Source organism: Nicotiana tomentosiformis, chromosome 8 (assembly GCF_000390325.3).
Source record: "Nicotiana tomentosiformis chromosome 8, ASM39032v3, whole genome shotgun sequence".
Lineage (NCBI taxonomy): Eukaryota > Viridiplantae > Streptophyta > Magnoliopsida > Solanales > Solanaceae > Nicotiana > Nicotiana tomentosiformis.
In genome coordinates, this window is record NC_090819.1 from 3885393 (window position 1) to 3905386 (window position 19994).

The 19994-nt window shown below is 35.0% G+C and overlaps 2 protein-coding genes across 3 annotated transcripts; both read left to right on the forward strand.

The window, feature by feature from the left end:
• The first annotated feature begins 1925 nt into the window (after window positions 1-1925).
• Window positions 1926-12006, forward strand: LOC104120726 (gamma-glutamyl hydrolase 2-like). Its single transcript, XM_070181968.1, has 10 exons — window positions 1926-2365; window positions 6238-6324; window positions 6654-6743; window positions 7566-7660; window positions 8490-8550; window positions 9667-9756; window positions 9883-9945; window positions 10438-10526; window positions 11320-11412; window positions 11486-12006. Exons 1-10 carry the CDS (start codon window positions 2066-2068, stop codon window positions 11541-11543), a joined length of 1026 nt encoding a protein of 341 aa, XP_070038069.1. The 5' UTR covers window positions 1926-2065; the 3' UTR covers window positions 11544-12006.
• Window positions 12007-12690: 684 nt separating this feature from the next.
• On the forward strand, window positions 12691-18711 carry LOC104120725 (uncharacterized). 2 transcript variants are annotated; one of them, XM_009632549.4, is made up of 8 exons: window positions 12691-12877; window positions 14276-14331; window positions 14416-14540; window positions 15665-15821; window positions 16030-16451; window positions 16557-17030; window positions 17579-17678; window positions 18370-18711. In XM_009632549.4, the coding sequence occupies exons 1-8, from the start codon at window positions 12806-12808 to the stop codon at window positions 18503-18505; spliced, it is 1542 nt and encodes a 513-aa protein (XP_009630844.1). In that variant the 5' UTR covers window positions 12691-12805; the 3' UTR covers window positions 18506-18711. The 2 variants fall into 2 exon arrangements, with proteins under 2 accessions (XP_009630844.1, XP_009630843.1); XM_009632548.4 differs by having other exon boundaries at window positions 12694-12877; window positions 15662-15821.
• Window positions 18712-19994: the final 1283 nt, after the last annotated feature.

Sequence of the window (19994 nt, forward strand, 5' to 3'; positions counted from 1 at the left end):
ACCTCTTCAAGATTAGGCTTGATACTTACTGGGTACACGTTGTTTATGTACTCATACTACACTTGTTGCACTTTTTGTGCAGGACCTGAGACAGGTGCTATCGTTGGACCTATCGGCGCGCGCCCCGCGTTATCCGGAGGCTTAGTGGTGAGCTGCTTTCTGAGCCATTCTGCAGCAACTAGTGTGCCTCTTTTTAAAATTTTATTCTGTCTATTTCATTCCAGACAATATTTATAATTTTTGTATAATCTACTAGATGCTCATACACTTGTGACACCACGTCTTGACACACACACACTAGTGGAATGTTTGGATTTAAATTCTGTACTTGGTTATTTTAATTTACTAAATCTTTTCATATTGTCTAAATTCCTGCAAGTAAGAAGAGTTTAATTACTCGGTTAATTTTAAAAGAATTGAATATGGGTTTAAATTACTGGTTGGCTTACCTAGTTGTAGTGTTGGGCGCCATCATGGCCTATAGGTAAAATTGGGTCGTGACATGAACAAAAATACCCTTAAAATCTGAAAAAATTCCAGCATAATATGATTGAGTTCGAATTTTTTACATATGAGATTCTAGCATAATGTGCTGAAATTTCATAATGTGTTAGAGTTCCAACATAATATGATGAGTTTATACGCATGAGCTCCATAATACAACATATTATGTTGGAAATTTTCGTGTGCTCGAATTCCAGCATTCTAGCTTACCGAGGACATGACTCTCGATAAAAAGGTGTGGGATCGAAAATTAGGATGGTAGGTTGATAAACATTCTAGAGTTTTGCCTTGTCTTACCAGTATTAGTACTATTTTAAGCTCAAATGAGATTGTTTAATTCTGTTAAATTTTAGGTGAGCAATTATTATGTAAACAAAATAAAATAAAGAAAAGATTAAAGAAAGAAGAAACATTTTGCTTGGTCGTTTATCCCAATTCGTAATTAAATTGTAAGTGCTCTAAGTAGTCTATGGGATTGGTCTACTAACTATTAATTTTATTCATCGATTAATAATTTTCTTAGATATAAATATTATTGTAGATTTTAAAACATAATTAAATATATAATTACAAAAATATTTAATAATAGCAAAGAAAAAGAGAAAAAAGAGTGATTGACAAAAGTTATTTATTCTAACACTTCGACAAACATAAAGTACAAAAGTTCGAATATTTGTCATTTAAAAATATATTTTCGTGTGGATAAAAGTTGTTATAAGTAAATATTTAATATATGGTTTTAAATATTTTTAAGGAATAATTAAGTATTTGAATTAACTAATTAGAAAAATAATCCAATTTTATTCTTTCCAAATTCATCATATAGGTAAAATAATTTTTCAAGTTTACACAATCTTAGAAGACAAAAATTATTTATCATAAAAAGATATTGACGATGAAAGAAATCAGAAAATAAAATAAATTCAGTTATAGTTCTAAGAATTAAATTGGTTAAAATATAAACTTAAAGAAATGAGAATGAAATAATAGAAGACAAAATCTATTCCTAAAGATACATCGGGTGATACATAATTTAACATATTTGTATCTCATATTATAAGATAAGTATAATTATAAAATAATATACAATTAATTAAATTTCATCATCTTTGCATAGTCAGAAGATATTGAATTCAACTATTGTGTCAATGTGATAACATTTACTTTCATCATTTATACAAATATTGTAGTTTATTTTAACATCAATGTATATAGTTTTAATTGAATGACGCTACACATTAAAACTAATAAGCTAAAAAACATAAGTTGGGGTGACCAAGTTACGATATATGACGGATTTTAGCTTATAAAAGTAATTTGAATGTTTTAACGAAAACAAACTAAACTAAGCTAGTTTAACCGGCTCCTAACCTTGACCAAACACCCTTTTAGATGAAAATTATAGTAACTATTTCCTCGGATAAATGTGGACCTTTTCCCTACACTTTATCATCCTAAGTTTCGTATTCGATACTCAAAGACCAGAGTCCTTTGGAGAGGTGAAAACCAAATTCTCCTCCTAAATCACATCATTCAATTTATCATACTGTTATCAATCCAAATGGGGACCTACTTTTGGATTTCGTTTTTCACAACTCTCATCCAATTAATGGCTACTGTAAAACCCCAGCAGCTAATCGAGTCACAATTGAATCTCCCTAGCTGTCCTGGACCCGACCCGACACTTAACTACCGGCCGGTCATCGGAATTGTTAGTCATCCCGGCGACGGCGCTTCGGGGCGGCTCAATAACGGCACTGATGTCTCCTACATCGCAGCTTCTTACGTCAAGTTTGCTGAAATGGCTGGTGCTAGAGTTATTCCTCTTATTTATAGTGAGCCTCCTGAAATTCTCAATCAAGTAAATAACTTTTTTTCCTTCCTTTAGTTCAGCTTTACTTCGTATTTTTGGAAAATCAGATTTTATCAATGAGTACGTTATTACGTTAATTAAAACGTGCTTTTTATGACAGCTTAAACTTCGAGTCTCATCACCCCACCCAACTATCAAAAAGAAATGATAAATGTATATTTTTAGCTGCTCCAAAAAATAATAGCCGATAAAATGCATATCTTTTGTATATATGTGCGTATTATATATATATATATATATATATATATATATATATATATATAATATACATATTTTATATACTCTTTGGCTAATGGATGCAATTAGCTTCATTTTTCCCTAAAGAATGTCCACGTGCTTGGCCCAAGAACAAGGCCTACACGTGAGGGCGTGTAATACTTAATTAAGTAAATAATAATGTTAACAACTTAAGCTTTTAGATGAGATGGTTAGTATTACACATAGGCGTCTGGTATTAAATGGGTATGAATAGAGGGAATTGGTACTGATTAGCGCAAAACACAACACAAAATTATTGTTCGCTAGTCAAAGATAGTATAGTTTAATTATCTTCTCCACAACGATTGGATTTAAATACTGTTCGAATAATCTCTAGTTAATTACTATCCAGGAAATTAACACTTGACTTTATGATTATCCATTACGATTAACTACTAAAAATTAAGTGATTAACAATTGATCACAAAAGACAACAAACGAGCAACAAAGAAATATCAATGAGAGAAATAAGGGTAATTGACTAGACAGGTACAAGATAATTGACTCGGGATACAATTCTTGAGTTAGTTCACTCTATAATACTGTTGATTCTCACGAATTCAATAATTGACTCGGGATGGGTTGCTCTGATGGTAAGCACCCTCCACTTCCAACCAAGAGGTTGTGAGTTCGAGTCACCCCAAGAGCAAGGTGGGGAGTTCTTGGAGGGAAGGATGCCGAGGGTCATTTGGAAACAGCCTCTCTACCCCATGGTAGGGATAAGGTCTGCGTACACACTACCCTCCCCAGACCCCACTAGTGGGATTATACTGGGTTGTTGTTGTTGTTCTCTCACGAATTCAATAGATAATCAGATTACACTTGAAGTTAATGTTCCTCTTCCGATTAAACGTTAAATTCAGTAATTAATCCAATTGAAGTACGGTAAACAATTGCAACCAATAAAATGATGGTTATGATATAAAGGGTAACTACTCACAAAAATTTCCCTATTTTCTAGATTGATTAACAATCCAAGAGGCTCTTTCGATTACCTATTTGAATCACGAATTTAAACTAGAGCATAAGATGTAAAGAAATTCAATATCAAGCCCCTCTTTCGATTAAGCAAAATAAGAAATAACTTCACAATACGAATTAAAACTCCATCAATTAATTCCAACAATGATCAAGAATCGAATCCCTATCAAGTTATCAAAACACCGTATCTGTCAACACCCTAATGGAAATTACTTTATAGCAATGGAAAAAGTATCTCAGTAAGATTTAAAAACATAAAAAACATCAATGCTAATGGTTCGATACAAACTCCCGTATTGCACCGATCGTTGGTTGAAATCTTGACGAATTCTTGTGTCTTCTTGCCTTAGTTGCTTCTCCAATATTTCGTAGGTCAAAAGTCCCTTCAAAAAAGTATTTTTGGTGTATTTATACCCTCTAGGAACGGGTCCGGACGAAACTACCCTTTCCTAGCCGAAACAGGAAATAACTCTAAGAAACTTGTACAAGCGCGCTTGTGAGGATATTCAGAGAGTTCAATTCTGACAGGCAGCCACTTTTACACAGCCGTGACGCGCCATGCGGCGCCCCATGCAGCGCGACAGTGTTGTTTTCTTAGAATAAATCGTTTCTTCCACTTTTTGACCTCTGGACTTGGTCCTCGACCCTCGAACGTGATCCCGACTTAATTTTTTGGGCTTTTACTCAGACTTCAAAGCTCTAACTTGTTCGATTTAGCTCCAAATTAACTTTTTAACTCGGAATCACTTTCCGCAAGGCATAAAACACGTAAATAAGTGTAATTCACCATCATTTAAGCTCAAACACATGTAAAATGCAGCAATTAGAGTGCAAACTATGGCTAAAACACGGGTTTCTAGGCTACCATCAGGTATTGAGGATTTGTATAGGTGATCATAACAAGCTTGGGATTTAGGAGTAGTTGATTGATTGACTCATTGGTCCTTTTCATAAGTCTACTTTTAAATTACTCCCTCCTTTTCAATTTATATGGCTTAGTTTGACAAGACACGGAGTTTAAGAAAGAAAGTACTCGCTCTGTTTCATTTTGTTTGGCACTATTTCCTTATTAGCTTGTTCCAAAAGAATGATACATTCTTATATTTACTTCATGAGAAGCTTCTATAGCTATATAAACGTTATGACATGTTTAAGATCGCAAGTTCCAAGAGTCTTATAACCACATAAATGTTATGGTATATTCAAGACTACAAGTTTTAAAAGTCTTTCCTTTCTTTCTTAAATTTCTTGTCGAGCGAAATTATGACAAACAAAGTGATGGAGGGCGTAAGACTTTTGAAACTTGTGGTCTTAAATATGCCATAATATTTGTATGGTTATAAGATTTTTGAAACTTGTGGTCTTAAATATGCCATAATATTTGTGTGGTTATAAGACTTTTGAAACTTGTGGTCTTAAATATGCCATATCATTTGTGTGACTATAAAAGCTTGTCATTGAGAGTAAAATGCGGAGCTCAAGTTAAATTGCTTCCAAATTTAGAAAAAGTTATTCTTTTTTTGGAACGGACTAATAAAGAGATAGTATCATTCTCTTTGTAAAGGAGGGAGTAAAGGAAGTTGCAGCCAAGTAAAAATACTCTAACTATGACGAACCGTTTGAACATCTGCATCTAGTATGAAATGGTTCTGAATGGAGGGAAATGGTCTTAAATATGCCATAACATTTGTGTGGTTATAAGACTTTTGAAACTTGTGGTCTTAAATATGCCATATCATTTGTGTGACTATAAAAGCCTGTTATTGAGAGTAAAATGCGGAGTTCAAGTTAAATTGCTTCCACATTTAGAAAATATTGAACGGACTAATAAAAAAATAGTGTCATTCTCTTTGGAAAGGAGGGAGCAAAGGAAGTTGCAACCAAGTAAAAATACTCTATCTATGATGAACCATTTGAACATCTGCATCTAGTATGAATTGGGTCTGAATGGATACAAAGGATTCATGGAGTTGACTTAACTAGTTTGAGTTGAGCTGTAGTATATTGGTTGACTGATTGATCTTTCAAGAGTTAGCAGATTAATTAGGAGGATTGTAACCAACGTAAACACAGTCTTAACTACGGTGAATAAACAAAGATCCTTATAGCTGATTCAACTAGTTTGGGCTGAGACACAGTTGAATGTTTGACAGATTGGTCTTTCACAAGTTTACAGATAATAAGGAGGGTTGCAGCTAACTAAAAACAGTTTAACTATGATGAATCATCTAAACATCAGTATTTAGTATGAAATGTGTCTGAATGGAGGGAGTGGATACAGGAGATTCATATAGCCGATCCCAAGTAGTATGAGATTGAGCCATAGTTGATTGATCGACTGATTGGTCTTTTCACAAGTTCCCAAAACCACTTAGTTCCTTATTTTAGCTTCAGTTGCTGCTCCTTTGATGTGTATGTAAATTGCAAGATTGCCTTCGGTTTCTTCCATTTTTTCACCTTTACAAGTGTTTTATTGTGTGTATTTAAGTGCTGGTTGTATATATATTAGCATGAAGATGTCTCGTAGACTACTGTGCTATCATAAAGACTTGAAAATGCATGTTATAATCTGTCATTTTGGCATTTGCAGTTTGACAAATTAATTGCATATCTTCATGCAGAAACTTAATCTAGTCAATGGCGTTATCTTCACTGGAGGACGGGTCAAGGATGGTCTCTACTTTGAGGTTGTCAAAGGAATATTCCAGGTGACTCTCTCCTATTGGTACACTTGCGTCTAGTCATGCTACCACTGCTGCATTTTTCTGCACGTGTAAAATCCCCTGCATGTGATTGGGGAACCAGCATGGAATCTGGAAAATAATCTTGGCATGAACAAATTCCCTATTTTATACTTTGAATAGGATATCTTCCCTTTTTGTTTGTTTGTTTGTTTGTTTGTTTGTTTGTTTAGTTTAGTTTAATGCCAAAACATATTCTGCTAATAATCATCGTCTGAAGAGTTGTTTTTTTGTTTAAGCATGTCCGAAGTTGTTTGTCATCAACAATTGATGAAAATGATTTCCTGATATTGCAGAAAGTCTTGGAGAAGAATGATGCGGGTGAGCATTTCCCTCTTCTTGCCATCTGCTTGGGTTTTGAACTTTTAACAATGATCATCTCCAAGGTAATGAAGGTCTACGGGAAGATAGAGATGGTTTAACTTTATCAGAAGGCACTTAAATTGAGAAGTCTGAACTGTTTAACTCAACATAATTGGTGGCATTGACACTTGTGATAGTATTTGGACAAGCAAACAAACTCTAATGAGGAATACGATTTCTATGGGAAGTAAGGAAGAGTTCTACTATACATGTCGGATAATTTTTAACCTCCTAGTACTTGTGGCTTTCTTAAGATCCAGAAACTCAAATATGTATGAACAGGTTATGAAAATGCTTTATTTTTGTTGTACGTATGCAAGTTTATCCAATAAAATATAGTAGTATTTTTGGGTAAGACTCCATGGCAGGCTTGCAGTAAACTATAGAAAACTGTATTGGATAATACCTTGATGAGGAATCAATTTGTTAATTCGGATTAGATCAGTAATCAATATTGAATTATATATTGTAGTTGGTTGGATGTTTTATTTTCTTTTCTTTCTGGTTTTATTTTGTCTAATGAGGTCTAATTTATTTTTATAAAAGCCTAATATCACAATTGATATTTTACTTAACTGTACTTAAATATAATCTCATGCCTTACTGATATTGTGTAATTACTTCTGAACCTAAATTGCACAGTACTTGACATCTAAGCTAGTATATTTTTCTAAAGCAACCATGACCAAAATACAATATGTGAGAGATAAATTCCCGCTTTCTTAAATAGTGTTGTGGATTTGTATTCCCCCGTTACTGTGCATGAACCAAACAGCTCATCTCAATACTTTACTCGAGTTTTGTTTTCATGGGTTGATTTTAAGAGGTTTCTTTGGCTGTAATAGGACAATAACATTCTTGAGGAATTCAGTGCAGCAAATCAAGCCTCTACAGTACAATTCATGGAAAATATAAAATTGGAAAGAACAGTTTTTGGAAGGTATAAATTTTTCTCTAAAATTCTTTCATGTTCTCTATTATTCTATTTTGCCCTTCTCTTTTTCCCTCTTTCCTCCATTTTTATCCCACTTGGGAAAATCTCAGTTACCCTTATTCTAAAGGCTTTAGTGGCTAAATCTTTAATAGGTGCCTGATTGATAGGAAACAAGACAAATAGTGTGTATATTTCAAACTTTTAAAACTATAAGGGTTTGTATTGTCCTTTGTCTTTTGCTATGGTAGTAATTACTAATTATCAGATAAAACAAACATGCGGTTATTTAAAGCAACCAAGATTGAAACCTGGCATTTCAGTCTGATCTGCAAGAAGTGTCCATTGTTCTTTCCCTATGTTTCTCCAATGGTTACAAAGCAAACAATTGATGGTGGTTGTAAGACTGATTCCCTAGTGGTATTCAAACTGGTCTGATATGCGTGTGAATAATTACTGCTATTTATTAAAAAGCACTATAGATTAACAAGAAATTGCCCTTAATCATACTGCATACTAAGACACACGTATGGGGTACTTATCCATAACCAAGTCCATGTAGCGCAGGTTATGAGCACTGTGGAGATGGCATTGTTTTTCTATTGTTCTGCCTGCAGTTTGGCAGCTACTGCCTGTAAGATATTTTATGTTTATATTGAATGAACTGTCACAACTCTCATTTGCAAATAACTAAAGCAATCTATGTAGTCATTCATGTAAATTATACTATAATAGTTTCTTAACAACTATGTCAAAATGCAGTTTTATAATATGTGAAGAGATCTATGGTAATTCTAATTTTGATGATAGACAATTGGCTATCAACTGTTTCCTGCAGGTTCCCCCCTGTGTTGATAAAGAAGATGAGTACAGATTGCCTTGTGATGCAAAATCATCATGTACGCTTCACATGATAGGTTTCTTTTTTCCTTTTGTCACACTGCCATTTTTGTAATTTGTTTGCGATCAGTAAGAGATTTACCTTCTCTCTCTCTCTCTCTCTCTCTCTCTCTCTCTCTTTGCCTTGTGATGCAAAATCATCATGTACGCTTCACATGATAGGTTTCTTTTTTCCTTTTGTCACACTGCCATTTTTGTAATTTGTTTGCGATCAGTAAGAGATTTACCTTCTCTCTCTCTCTCTCTCTTTGTTTTCCTTAGTGGAGTAGATAATTTGTTATCAGTACAAAATTTAACTCTCTCTCTCTCTCTCTCTCTCTCTCTCTGTGTCTTCATCACTGGAGATTGTGATCACTTCAAGATAATACTCGTACTTCCTGTGATCATGATTGCTCCAGAATGGTTCTCTATACTAGAAGTGTCACAAATACTTGTTTCCCTTTTAATGTCTAATCGGCTTGTATCTGTTCTGAAAAGTTTGGAAATGCTAAGATTCCTGTACTGATTTCAAAATCAATAGTCATTTTGTTATCAACTGACCTACCTTGGGATTACCGCCATATCTCTGTTATTACCTGCAGAATTTATTCAAGCTGCTGTCGCTCTACTACAGTTTCTTGGGGCAACATTATTTATATTCGTAACGAATATTTGGCATCATTAGTTAACTTAAAGATGAACTTGACTTTGTTTCTAACTATGTCAGACAAATTCTTTTTCCTGATGATATGTTGGCAGTGTACTCATAAGGCCAGCAAACTACCCTTATGATTGTCTTCTAAACTTAAGAACCTTATTGGTAGATTAACTTTTATATCAAATCATGCTCCCAGTTATTAGTGAAGACAGCATAAAAGCCTATGTAGAGATGTGATGGAGGAGAGATAATTAGTGATCACAGCATAAAGCCTATGCAGAGGTGTAATGGAGGAGAGATAATTAGTTGATCACAGCATAAAAGCTTAAGATGATTGATTCATGTTGATCTTAGAATGGATTCTACTTATGTTAGATATTCCATTTGGCTTTCAGTTTTTATCTGTATTTTCTTGGAACTTTACTTGTCACTTTTTGAATGCTGCAATGAGGCTGAAAGTTGTTTTTTAATGCTACAGTTTGGCATATCACCAGAAAGGCTTCAAGCAAATAAAGATTTATGTAGTTTTTTCAGGATATTGACAACTAGTACAGATAAAAAGAACAAGGTACAAGATGTATTCTATTCCTTTACCCCCTTTGGTTTATCTATGAGATTATCACCAAATGATATGGAATGTAGTGTAGATTCTACTTGAGCTTTTTTGTTTCTGATTTGCTAATAACTGATTCAGGTCTATGTCTCCACTGCTCAAGCACGACGCTATCCCGTAACTGCTCTCCAGTGGCACCCTGAGGTACTGTCTTTGGATACTGTTGGCTGATCTATTTTGCTATCTGAAACAAACCGGATTTTACTGTTGTCTGAAAGACAGGAAATTGTTGTTAGATCTGACAACATGTCAGGTAGCATATATTAATGTCCTGGAGTTCGGTACCCTTTTTTCTGTGTGGCTTTCATGTTATCCTTATTAAATATCTTATCACAGTTTTGTAGCTGCTCTGCAGGGTAGGAGACAAGCATGATTTAAGCTGCATTTTTTTATATCTGAAATGGCATTACTAACAATGTTTCATAATCAAAACTATGCGGTCTAATCACCATACTAATTATTACATGACTTATAAGGTTCTCTTAAATGAGAAGTAGTGATAAGATTTTTTACAAGCATGCATAGCTATTTCCTGGAGGGTATAGTTGAACATAATATAAAAAATTCAAACTCCTTGACACCATTTTCATCTGAAGTTTTGAAATTTAACTGCATTAGTTCCTTATGTCATTGCAGAAAAATGTTTTTGAATGGCGCTCATCACAGATTCCACATACCGAGGATGCAATTCAAGTAACTCAACATGTTGCCAACTATTTCGTCAGGTGTTGACCTTTTTTCCTCAGTTTTCTTGTCCCCTTTTTATGTGTATTTTGGGGGGGGGGGGGGGCTGGATTTGTTTCAGGCGCAGCACACAATAAGGAGGCAGGAAATTCTTTCTAACTTTTTTCAACAACAACGACCTAGTAAATCCCACACGTGGGGTCTTAGGAGGGTAGTGTGTACGCATACCTTAATCCTACCCCGAGGGGGTAGAGATGCTGTTTCCGATAGACCCTCGGCTCAAGAAGACGAAAAGAGACAAAACATCATAGACCTAAAACTCTGCACTTTTTTCATTTTTGGAAAATAATTTGGAATATTGACTTATTTAATAACTGAAATTGCAATTGATGTTGCATAAAGCTAAAGCTTTTCTTAGGAGAAGTTATAGGTGATTCATCCTATATTGTGCTAGATTTATGTTGTTAGCTAAGTAGGTAAAGTGCAGATTTTTAGGCATGATCATTTCTTCAATGTAGATATATGACTTCACAGGTTGTTTGAAATATAACAAATGACTTTAGTTCTTATTTAGGTGCAAGCTATAATGTTTTCTTACTCTTCACTCTTCAGTGATGATTGCTCTACTTTTGCATAACATGATTAAAGAAAAGCATAAGAACTAACCCATTTACATATAGCCAGAATTAGCAGCTCATATCTAATTCTTTCCCACTCTTTCTGCTGTGGAATGTGAACCAAAGTGATTCCAGAACCTTTCAATTTCTGATTACTGCTGTGCTTCTAGTGTGTCTTGTTTTAATTCATTTGTTTATTTTCTTCGCAAAATTGCAGTGAAGCAAGAAAATCTTCTAACAAGCCAGCGCCTAGCAAATTGCTTGACAACCTCATCTACAATTATAGTCCCTCTTTTGCTGGGAAAGCTGGGTAAGCTGTTGAGATTCTTGAGAATTAGAATGATGGAATTCAAGAACTTAATTCACATTCTCTCATGCTGTAGGGGTAGTTTTGACGAGGTCTACCTCTTCTCTCCGCGTCCCGCCTTGAGCTCTCTGTAGATGCCAGTGAACTGCTAAAGCATTGAATGTTCTAAGCTTATACATGAGAAAGATGCCATGCGAATGTTGTTCATGGTTCGGTTTGGTCTTCAATCTCCAGTTATCCAGCAACTCCGACAAGCGAATCTTTATACCACTTGTATGATGATTGTTTGCTTATAATTCCGCTGCCCAAATAGGTTCCAAACATGGCTGATTTTTTTTTTTTAACCCTTCCCTACTTAGGAAGATCTATATTATTTTCACACTTACCCTCCAGCGTGACTCGAACCCAGGACCTAGTGGTCGTGGGTGGAGGTGCTTTTACCAACTGAGCAAGCCTCACTTGTCCAAACATGGCTGATTCAATGTTGTTTTTCTCGTGCAGTTGTTTGATATGTCACCAGAAAGATTTCAAGCACACAGTTATGTATTTCGCGGCTTGTTTGCATATATGACAAGATATGAAAAGAATTATTTTTCATTTTATGTGGCACTATTTCCTTATTTTCTAGAAGTACTAACTTAATAATTAGATTATTTAGTTGATGATTAGCGTAATTTCTCATATTAAAACTTTATTTAAGGTTTATAACCTAGTGGTACTGTTAAGCCATATAATAAATGTGAGCTCAATTTTCACTATGTTCTTTCCCTTTACCTTCCTGTGTAATAGAGGAGGATTTTTTTTTTAAAAAATAGAAACTTAATTTTGTCCTTGTAAACTTAAAATGCCACAATTCGAATCGAAACACTAAGATCTAATACAGTAACTTGTTCCCATGGGTGTGTTTCTTATGAAGGAAAACATATTTCAGGAAATAATTTTGAGAAAATAAGTTTTTTTTTTTTTTTTCAAACACCAAAAGATATTCACTAAAAGGGAAATAATGACTTTCTTTGTTTATGTTTTTCTACATTTATTATCCATTTGAAGTAGTTTCTAAATACTAGTGAATACTAGTTACTGAGATAAAATTTCTTCTGAAAAATATTTTCCATCACTCCAAATATATATGTTTGAATTTTGCATATTCAAAAAAGGAAAAAAAGAAAAAAGAAAAAGAAAAACAGTTTTGTAATTTTCTAGTAGACTATCTCAAAGCACGTGAAGCGCACGTGAGTTCCCTACCCCCTTGGTCCCAGAGAAATAGATACTCTCCCATATAAAACCCCAAAAGTCCTTTACAATGGCGGGAAATCGATTGCTATTTGCGTGGGAAATTCGTATTCTCTTTCTTCTCCGTCAGATTTGACCCGACCCGTATCTGACATACCCGAAAATGGCGAATGACATGGAAACCCTAGGCATCCTCGATGAGATTCAAGCTCTTGTATCAGACAAACTTCAAGTGGTAAACTCTTCCGCTTGTTTGAGTATATTCCCTTGTTGACTATTAAATTATCATTACGGTAATTTAGAATAAATGTTTCTATTGTTATATTTCTAATTTTCTATAATAATTTACTTATTGAAGGTGATTTATTTATTCTATCAGCTCCTTACTTTTGCTAATATCACTAAAATTATTTATAAAGTGCCTTTTTTTAATTGATTTATGAAACTTAGTTGTTTTAGAAAGTTTTATGCTTGCTAATTTTGGAAAAAAGAAGCTACCCCTGTCCCGTTTTATGTGACAGTGTCTGGCTAGGCATGAAGTTTAAGAAAGAAATAATTTTGAAACTTGTGACCTAAAACAAGCCATGGATTCATTTGTACAGCTGAGAAGTTTAAAGTTAATTTTTTTAAAATATAAAAGTGTGTCATTTTTTGGGACAACCTAAAGAGGAAAGTGCGCCGCATAAAATGGATTAGAGGGAGTACTTTTCATTAATGAGAAAGCACATATTTTTTGATTCATAAAGCTATCTATTTGCATTAGTTGCATAATTTTAGAGGGTAAGAGGGCAGTTCTTAATACTTCACTTTCCCCTTGTTTTTGCTATGTGTTTTGGGGGGGGGGGGTACGTCCAGGGTGATGCATACACACACAACAAATGAATGAGGAACAATCCAGGAGCTATAGCTTGAGGAAGATGGAAGCTAGATCATGAATTCGAGAATTCTAGCTGAAAAAGCTAGAGAGTTTAGAGAGGAGAGAGAAGTTGTATTTCATTTGATGAATCCCAAATGTACCTTTTACCACTGTGTATATATACAGATTGAAGTAAAATGGAATCAATTACAAGATGAATCACTAGCATCTCAACTAGAATAGTAACTAACTAACAAACTGACTTCACAAATTCAGTTACAACCCTAACTATCTTCGACAAACTGATCTAGCTTAGCAATGCTCTAACCACGTCTGCCAGCTCAGCATCTCTGCATCTTCTGCTTCATCTTAGCTGCTGCATCGTCTAGGATTGCATCAGCGGGGTTGGGGGCAGATGTCACTTTAGGTACATGAATTGAAGATCATTACATAGTATGGACACTCGAGTTTCTTTTAACTACGTCTTTGTTCTTTTCCTTTGGTGAAACGGAAATGCATATTAAATATGCAGAAGTTATTCTAGATAGAAGTTCTTCTGTCAGCCGTCAAAGTAAAAGTTCCATGTCTAGTAACAAGAATTTCTAGTTCGCCAAAGACTTGGTTTTTTGTTTCTGTTATCCCTTTGACTAACTTATACTCTAATTCTGCATTCTGCTTATAATAGCAATGACTAGTTACCCAAGCAAAGTCACAGGACTTCATTTTGGGGGAGGGGGGAAGGTAACCATTTAAACTTCTATATTTGTTGGGATGCAGGTTTCATACAAGTGGCTGAGTCGTAATTTTCTGGTGTCATCAGATTCTGCAAAGAGGTAAGCTTTTAATGAATTCTCCAGTAAGGTATGTTTTGGTTTGTCCATCCTGTAATGCTAAGGCTAGTTGCTTGTTTACAACAGGTTGCTTCAGGAATTTGTCGAAAAGCAGGGAAATGATTTTGAGGTGGTCTACAGCTTGTCTGGCTGGTTGAAAACTAGCCCTTCAACCTACCATATAAGACTTGTCTCTGCTCCTAACCTCGCAGGTTGGATGTCCTTTTAAATGTCACTTCGTAATGAAAAGAATTTGTTTGACCGGGCATAAGCTCTATACATTTTGCATTGGAGCGAGCTGAACTCATTGCCCCCTCTTCCGATCTTTTTATTATTATTATTATTATTATTATTATTATTATTATTATTATTATTATTATTATTATTATTTTCATTCTCTTACCAAGTTAGCACCTTAGTTGGAACCATATGGAGAATGTTCCTGATATATAAACTTCAAAACTTTCTCAAGCCAAGATTGGGGGCTGATAGCTGAACAAAATTCCCGTTAGTTGCCTCATAACCTCATTGTTTTGTTATATGTCTGAAGACTGATAGGTATCTTCTTGATGCCACTTCTCTTTTTCATATTAGAATTATCAGTTAGTTATTTTAGGTAAAAAAAAAAAAGGTTTTCTCCATAGGAGAACATAGCTCTCGTAATATTACATACAAGTCTAAGATTTCTCTTCTATTATTACCGGGTTCTTAAGTTTGCTTTGACTGTTTAGCAGTGAAAGAATGCTACACATTCAGAAGCTTGGTACTTGGTTCAGCTCATACTAATGACAATATCTGCATTCTGATACATCTAGAGCCCCAAAAGTGAAACAAGCTTTAAAGTGGGGCTTTATTGGTGTGGTTGGAGATTCTGTTCAGATCTAGCTAGTAGTTTTGGGTCTGTTGATCCTGCAAGAAATTAATAGCAAAGATAAAGAATTTGAGACTATAAGTTTGTCGTTGGTCACACGGAACGATGATAGATCGATGCCCTTGATCCAATTCATTATTTCCAGTTTCATGACATCAAAACCGGTTGGGTATATCAATCAATTCTGAATGAAGAATGCATTAAGTGGATTCTTTCTTACATAAGTTGTTTGCAGCTTTCTTATCCACACCCACTTATGAGAAGTTGACCTTTGGCTGATTAAAGCTAGCATGTTAGAATTGTTGTTTTACCTTTGCTTTAAGCTTTTCTGAGTGTGTCATTTTGATGGAGATATGCTGGAAGTAAAGTTTTATATCTTCCTACTTGTTATTCATACGCTTTGGTTTCTGTGGCAAGTTGTTGCAACTATTATCAAAGCTAAACTGGCTAATTTCTATGCAGAAGCCAAGAAAGAATTTTCGGACGATTGCTCAGTTCAGGTCTATAGTGTGCAAGCTTGCATCCCAAAGGATCCAGTGGCCCTCTGGAATGCTGAATTTGTGCAGGCCGAAGAGCTCTTCAGGCTGCCCCTCTCAGTTGATAATTGTTTGCTTGATAATAGGTATAAGACTTATATTTCAGAGTCTTCAAATCTAAACCATTATCATTGCTTTGGAGTGGACATTTTTTTTCACACCCTTGATATGCAAATCATTAAGAATTTTGACAAGTATTCATTATTTCAACAAGGTGGTTAGGCAATCCATATTATGATATGCACATGTGGTGGGTGGTGTTGATTCCCTTTCTAATGGTCACTAGTATTGCAGGTTTTGTGGAGTTTCAAATCCTTTCGTCAAGCGCAATGGTGGAGGAACAATTCCAAGCACTACTACTGTTCCTCAAGTGAAAAGTGCAGCATTAGGACTTAGTAAAAGTAACTCTACTGCCCTAGCGCAACCTGATCAGAAAAAGGTTCAACTACCAAGTCCTAGCGCCAGTTTGCCATCTTCGCATGTGGTTGATACCAAAAGTGAGAGTCGTGGCACATCAGGTCCTGGACAGGGTAGTAAGCTTGCTGCAGAAAAAGACAAAGTTGCTCAACTGCCGGCTGCTAAGAAGGCAGTTCAGTCTGACAAAAGTTCTGCTAAAAATGGCGGGGCATTGGCTAATATGTGGGGTCGTGTATCCACAAAGCCAAAAGCCGACAGTGTTGCAGCTGCTACCAGTGATGCCACACCAAATCCTGCTGGTTTGTCCCTTTGGCTGTTTGGTCGCTTGTCATTGAAGTTGGTATTATGTTTTGTTCTGGTCCTTGACTGACCACTTCTTTCCTTTGGAACAAATGTTTACTTAGGTAATGCGGCTCAAATATGTACTCCGGAAGGAGTAGAAGATAGGGTCAGCGATGATGATGATCAACAAGTCAGCATCAGGAGAACATCAAATGGTGAGGGAAATAGAAAGAGGAGGGTAATTTTTGATTTTTCGGATGAAGAAGATGAATTCAAGGATGCCGTCAACCTAGCATCACCTGATCCTCCAAAGCAGAAATCGATTTTAGGATCAAAACAAAGTCCTAGTACTCTAGAACTGGAAAAGCAGGAAGTCAAGAAGGCAAAGGAGGCTGGCACCAAGAATCATGAACGAGAAAGAGAACCTTTACCTACCAGCGAATCGGAGAAGTCTAAGTTATCCTCTTCAGAGATGATTTCAGAACATGCCAGTCTTAAGAATGCAACTATAAAGGATGAAATGGCAGATGCTGCTCCAGTTTCCCCTAAAAGGAGAAAAGTATTGAAGACACGAATTGACGAACGTGGAAGAGAAGGTATGAGTTATGATGAAATTCAATTGTCTAAATTAAGTATAACTATTTGAAACTTGGGTTAGGGTCATGCAATGGAGGGAAGGAGGTTAAAAGTGAAAGTCGAACTTTCCTCACTATACATGTGTTACCCTATGATCTAAGATAATTAAAAATTAAAGGCATCTAATAATGCATTTCTATTATTCTTCATCGAAAACTTTATGTGTAGTCATGACCCCTTCGATTGCTGCTTTTCAGGCCCTCTAGAGCAGTCTTAAGAAAGCTCCTAGTGAATAAAAGATCATTTCTTAATGAGCAAAGTAGTTAACTCATCCAAGAAGATTGCACTGATATTTTGTCAGATCCTGTTCCATCATTGAAGGATTTTTATTTTTGAGTTGATATTCTCTTATTCATGATATGCATGTTCATTTCCTTTCACCTAGATATGATGATCTCTCTACTAATTTCTTTACTCAAGAGTAGCCAAATTCTGTGCCTTAATGTGCTAATATAATCTCCTAAATGATTTTCGTCTCTGCGCTAATTCATTTGCTTACCCTTTCCAGTGACCGAGGTTGTTTGGGAGGGTGAAGATGGAGAAACAAATGCTGACAGTAATACAATGAAGAAAGCTGACAACAAACCAGTTAAAAGTACTGGTGACAGGTGAACACATTCATGTTCAATCATTTTACGGATGTCGCTATAGTACACATGGTTGCTCTTATGTGGCTTTCCAAGTCCTAATATGTTAAAAGAAATGACATTAACAACATTTAATGTCCATGTTAGAGAGGCTTGTAGAGCGTTGAAGCTAATTAGACAAACATACAAAAGCGTTCCTGCATTTTTTTCCAGTAAGATGATGTTGAGTCATGGTTACTGTCACCTTTCATGTACAAATGTTGAACAAGTGTTACATCTATTTTGTGGCCTAAGAATCAGCCAAGCTATGTGTGAAATGGGTATGAAAGAATTCCATATATTTTCGAGTAACTTGGCTAAAGGTTTGAATCAACATTTAAAGTTCTTAGTACTTATTTCATTGTACTTTTACATTATGAGCTCAAAATTTAATATTTAGTGAAATTTTAGTTGTTTTGGTGCGCGCACACACATACATACGTAGTACATTATTGGGTGCAGTTGAACACATAGAAACAGCCTCTATGTTTTACGATAGACTGTCAGTTCGTTAACGTGCAATCTTTCAGTCGCACTTATTACCTTTTTTCCCCATTTTTGAGCCTTTTCTAATCATCCTCTTTTTTGCTTCCTTTCTGGTTGTTAGCAGTCTTCTAATATTACTTTGTAAACTGTTATACTGTGTATTTACCTAACTTATGGTTCATTTCAGACCACCCATGGCTAAGAAGTCTCCCGCACTGGCAAGTACTGCACCTACGCGTCAAGCAGGTAAAGAAGGAAACAAAAAAACAGGAAATAAGGATCCTAAGCAAGGGAATATTCTATCATTTTTTAAGAAGGCTTAGAGATTCAATTTTCAGAAGTTACCGTTTTAGGTTAGCCAGTTGTTCTTCGAAATTTGGATTGGTTCGTCTATGCATGGCTTTTATTCAGTTACAGTTTGGATCTCTTTCTTGTACGTATTGCCTGTTTCTGCATGACTTGTGACACTTCACTGTCTGTAATATTTACACTTATAGTAATCGAAAAGTGGCGTCTCCTTCTTCCGTTATACATTCTGTATACAAAGACATAGCATTTCTTGTGTAAACTAAGAGGTGATTTTCTCAGTTACAGTATTCTCAACACATACTGATGTCAAGTGAAGTTTAATAGTGATAACTCGACAGGACAGGGACCTGCCCATCTCCACGCAGGTTCATATTAGTTATAATAGAGGCGGAATTAGAATTTCAAGATCTTGGGTTCGGGATTCTAGCCTTTTTTTATTATTGGGTTCTTAAGTAAGAATTTGTACTTATTCAATATATTTCTTAAGACAAATATAAGGTTTTCACTAAGGAATTTTTACATTCCTATACACTATTTGAAACTTTGTTACCTTCCCTATTCAAGTTTCAATTTAATTACATCCTATATACAAATTTACCAATTATATACACTTTATGAATTAAATGGGTATCCCTTTATATTAGGAATCAATTATTTCTTATTCTCTCTCCCTCCTGCGCTCTCTCTCCCTCCGTCTTTCTCTCTCTCCTGCGCGCTCTCTCTCTCTCTCTCCCTACGTCTCTCTCTATCTTTTAATCCTTAATTCTAGTAATGTAGAGCAAATGAAAAGAGAGCAGCAATTCCACCATTGTCAGGCATTAAAAAGTTTTGAAGCTTTGAATTTGAATTTGAGTTTTCAAAAAATATTATTTGTTTGAATTGGGTCTTGTTGCAAACAATTGAGAATTCTCTCTACGTCTCTCTCTATCTCTCAATCCCTAATTCCAGTAGTGTAAAGCAAAGGAAAAGAGAGCAGCAATTCCACCATTGACAGCCATTAAAAAACTTTGAAGCTTTGAATTCGAATTTGGGTTTTCAAAAATCATTATTTGTTTGGATTTGGTGTTGTTGCAAACAATTAGGAATATTATTTGGAGTTTATATCTCAATTTTGAGGGTGTTTTGGTGAAGATTAGACTTGATTTTGGCTGAATTTCAGATTGAAACTCGAATAAGAAGAAGAAGAAGAAGAAGAAGAAGAAGAAGAAGACGATGACATGACATATATTATATTTACGAAATTGTAGTAAAGTTGTAGTAAAATTATAGAAAAATTGTATTCTGTTATTTATATATATATATATATATATATATATATATATATATATATATATAAGTTGAACAATATTGTATAAAAATTATATTTAAGTTGTATGATATTGTAGTTGTATATAACTGTGTAGAAATAATGTATGAAAGTTGTATATAAGTTGTAGATAAGTTGTAGAATATATAATTAGTTGTATGAAATTTGTTTTTACTATGTATAAATCAGATACAAAA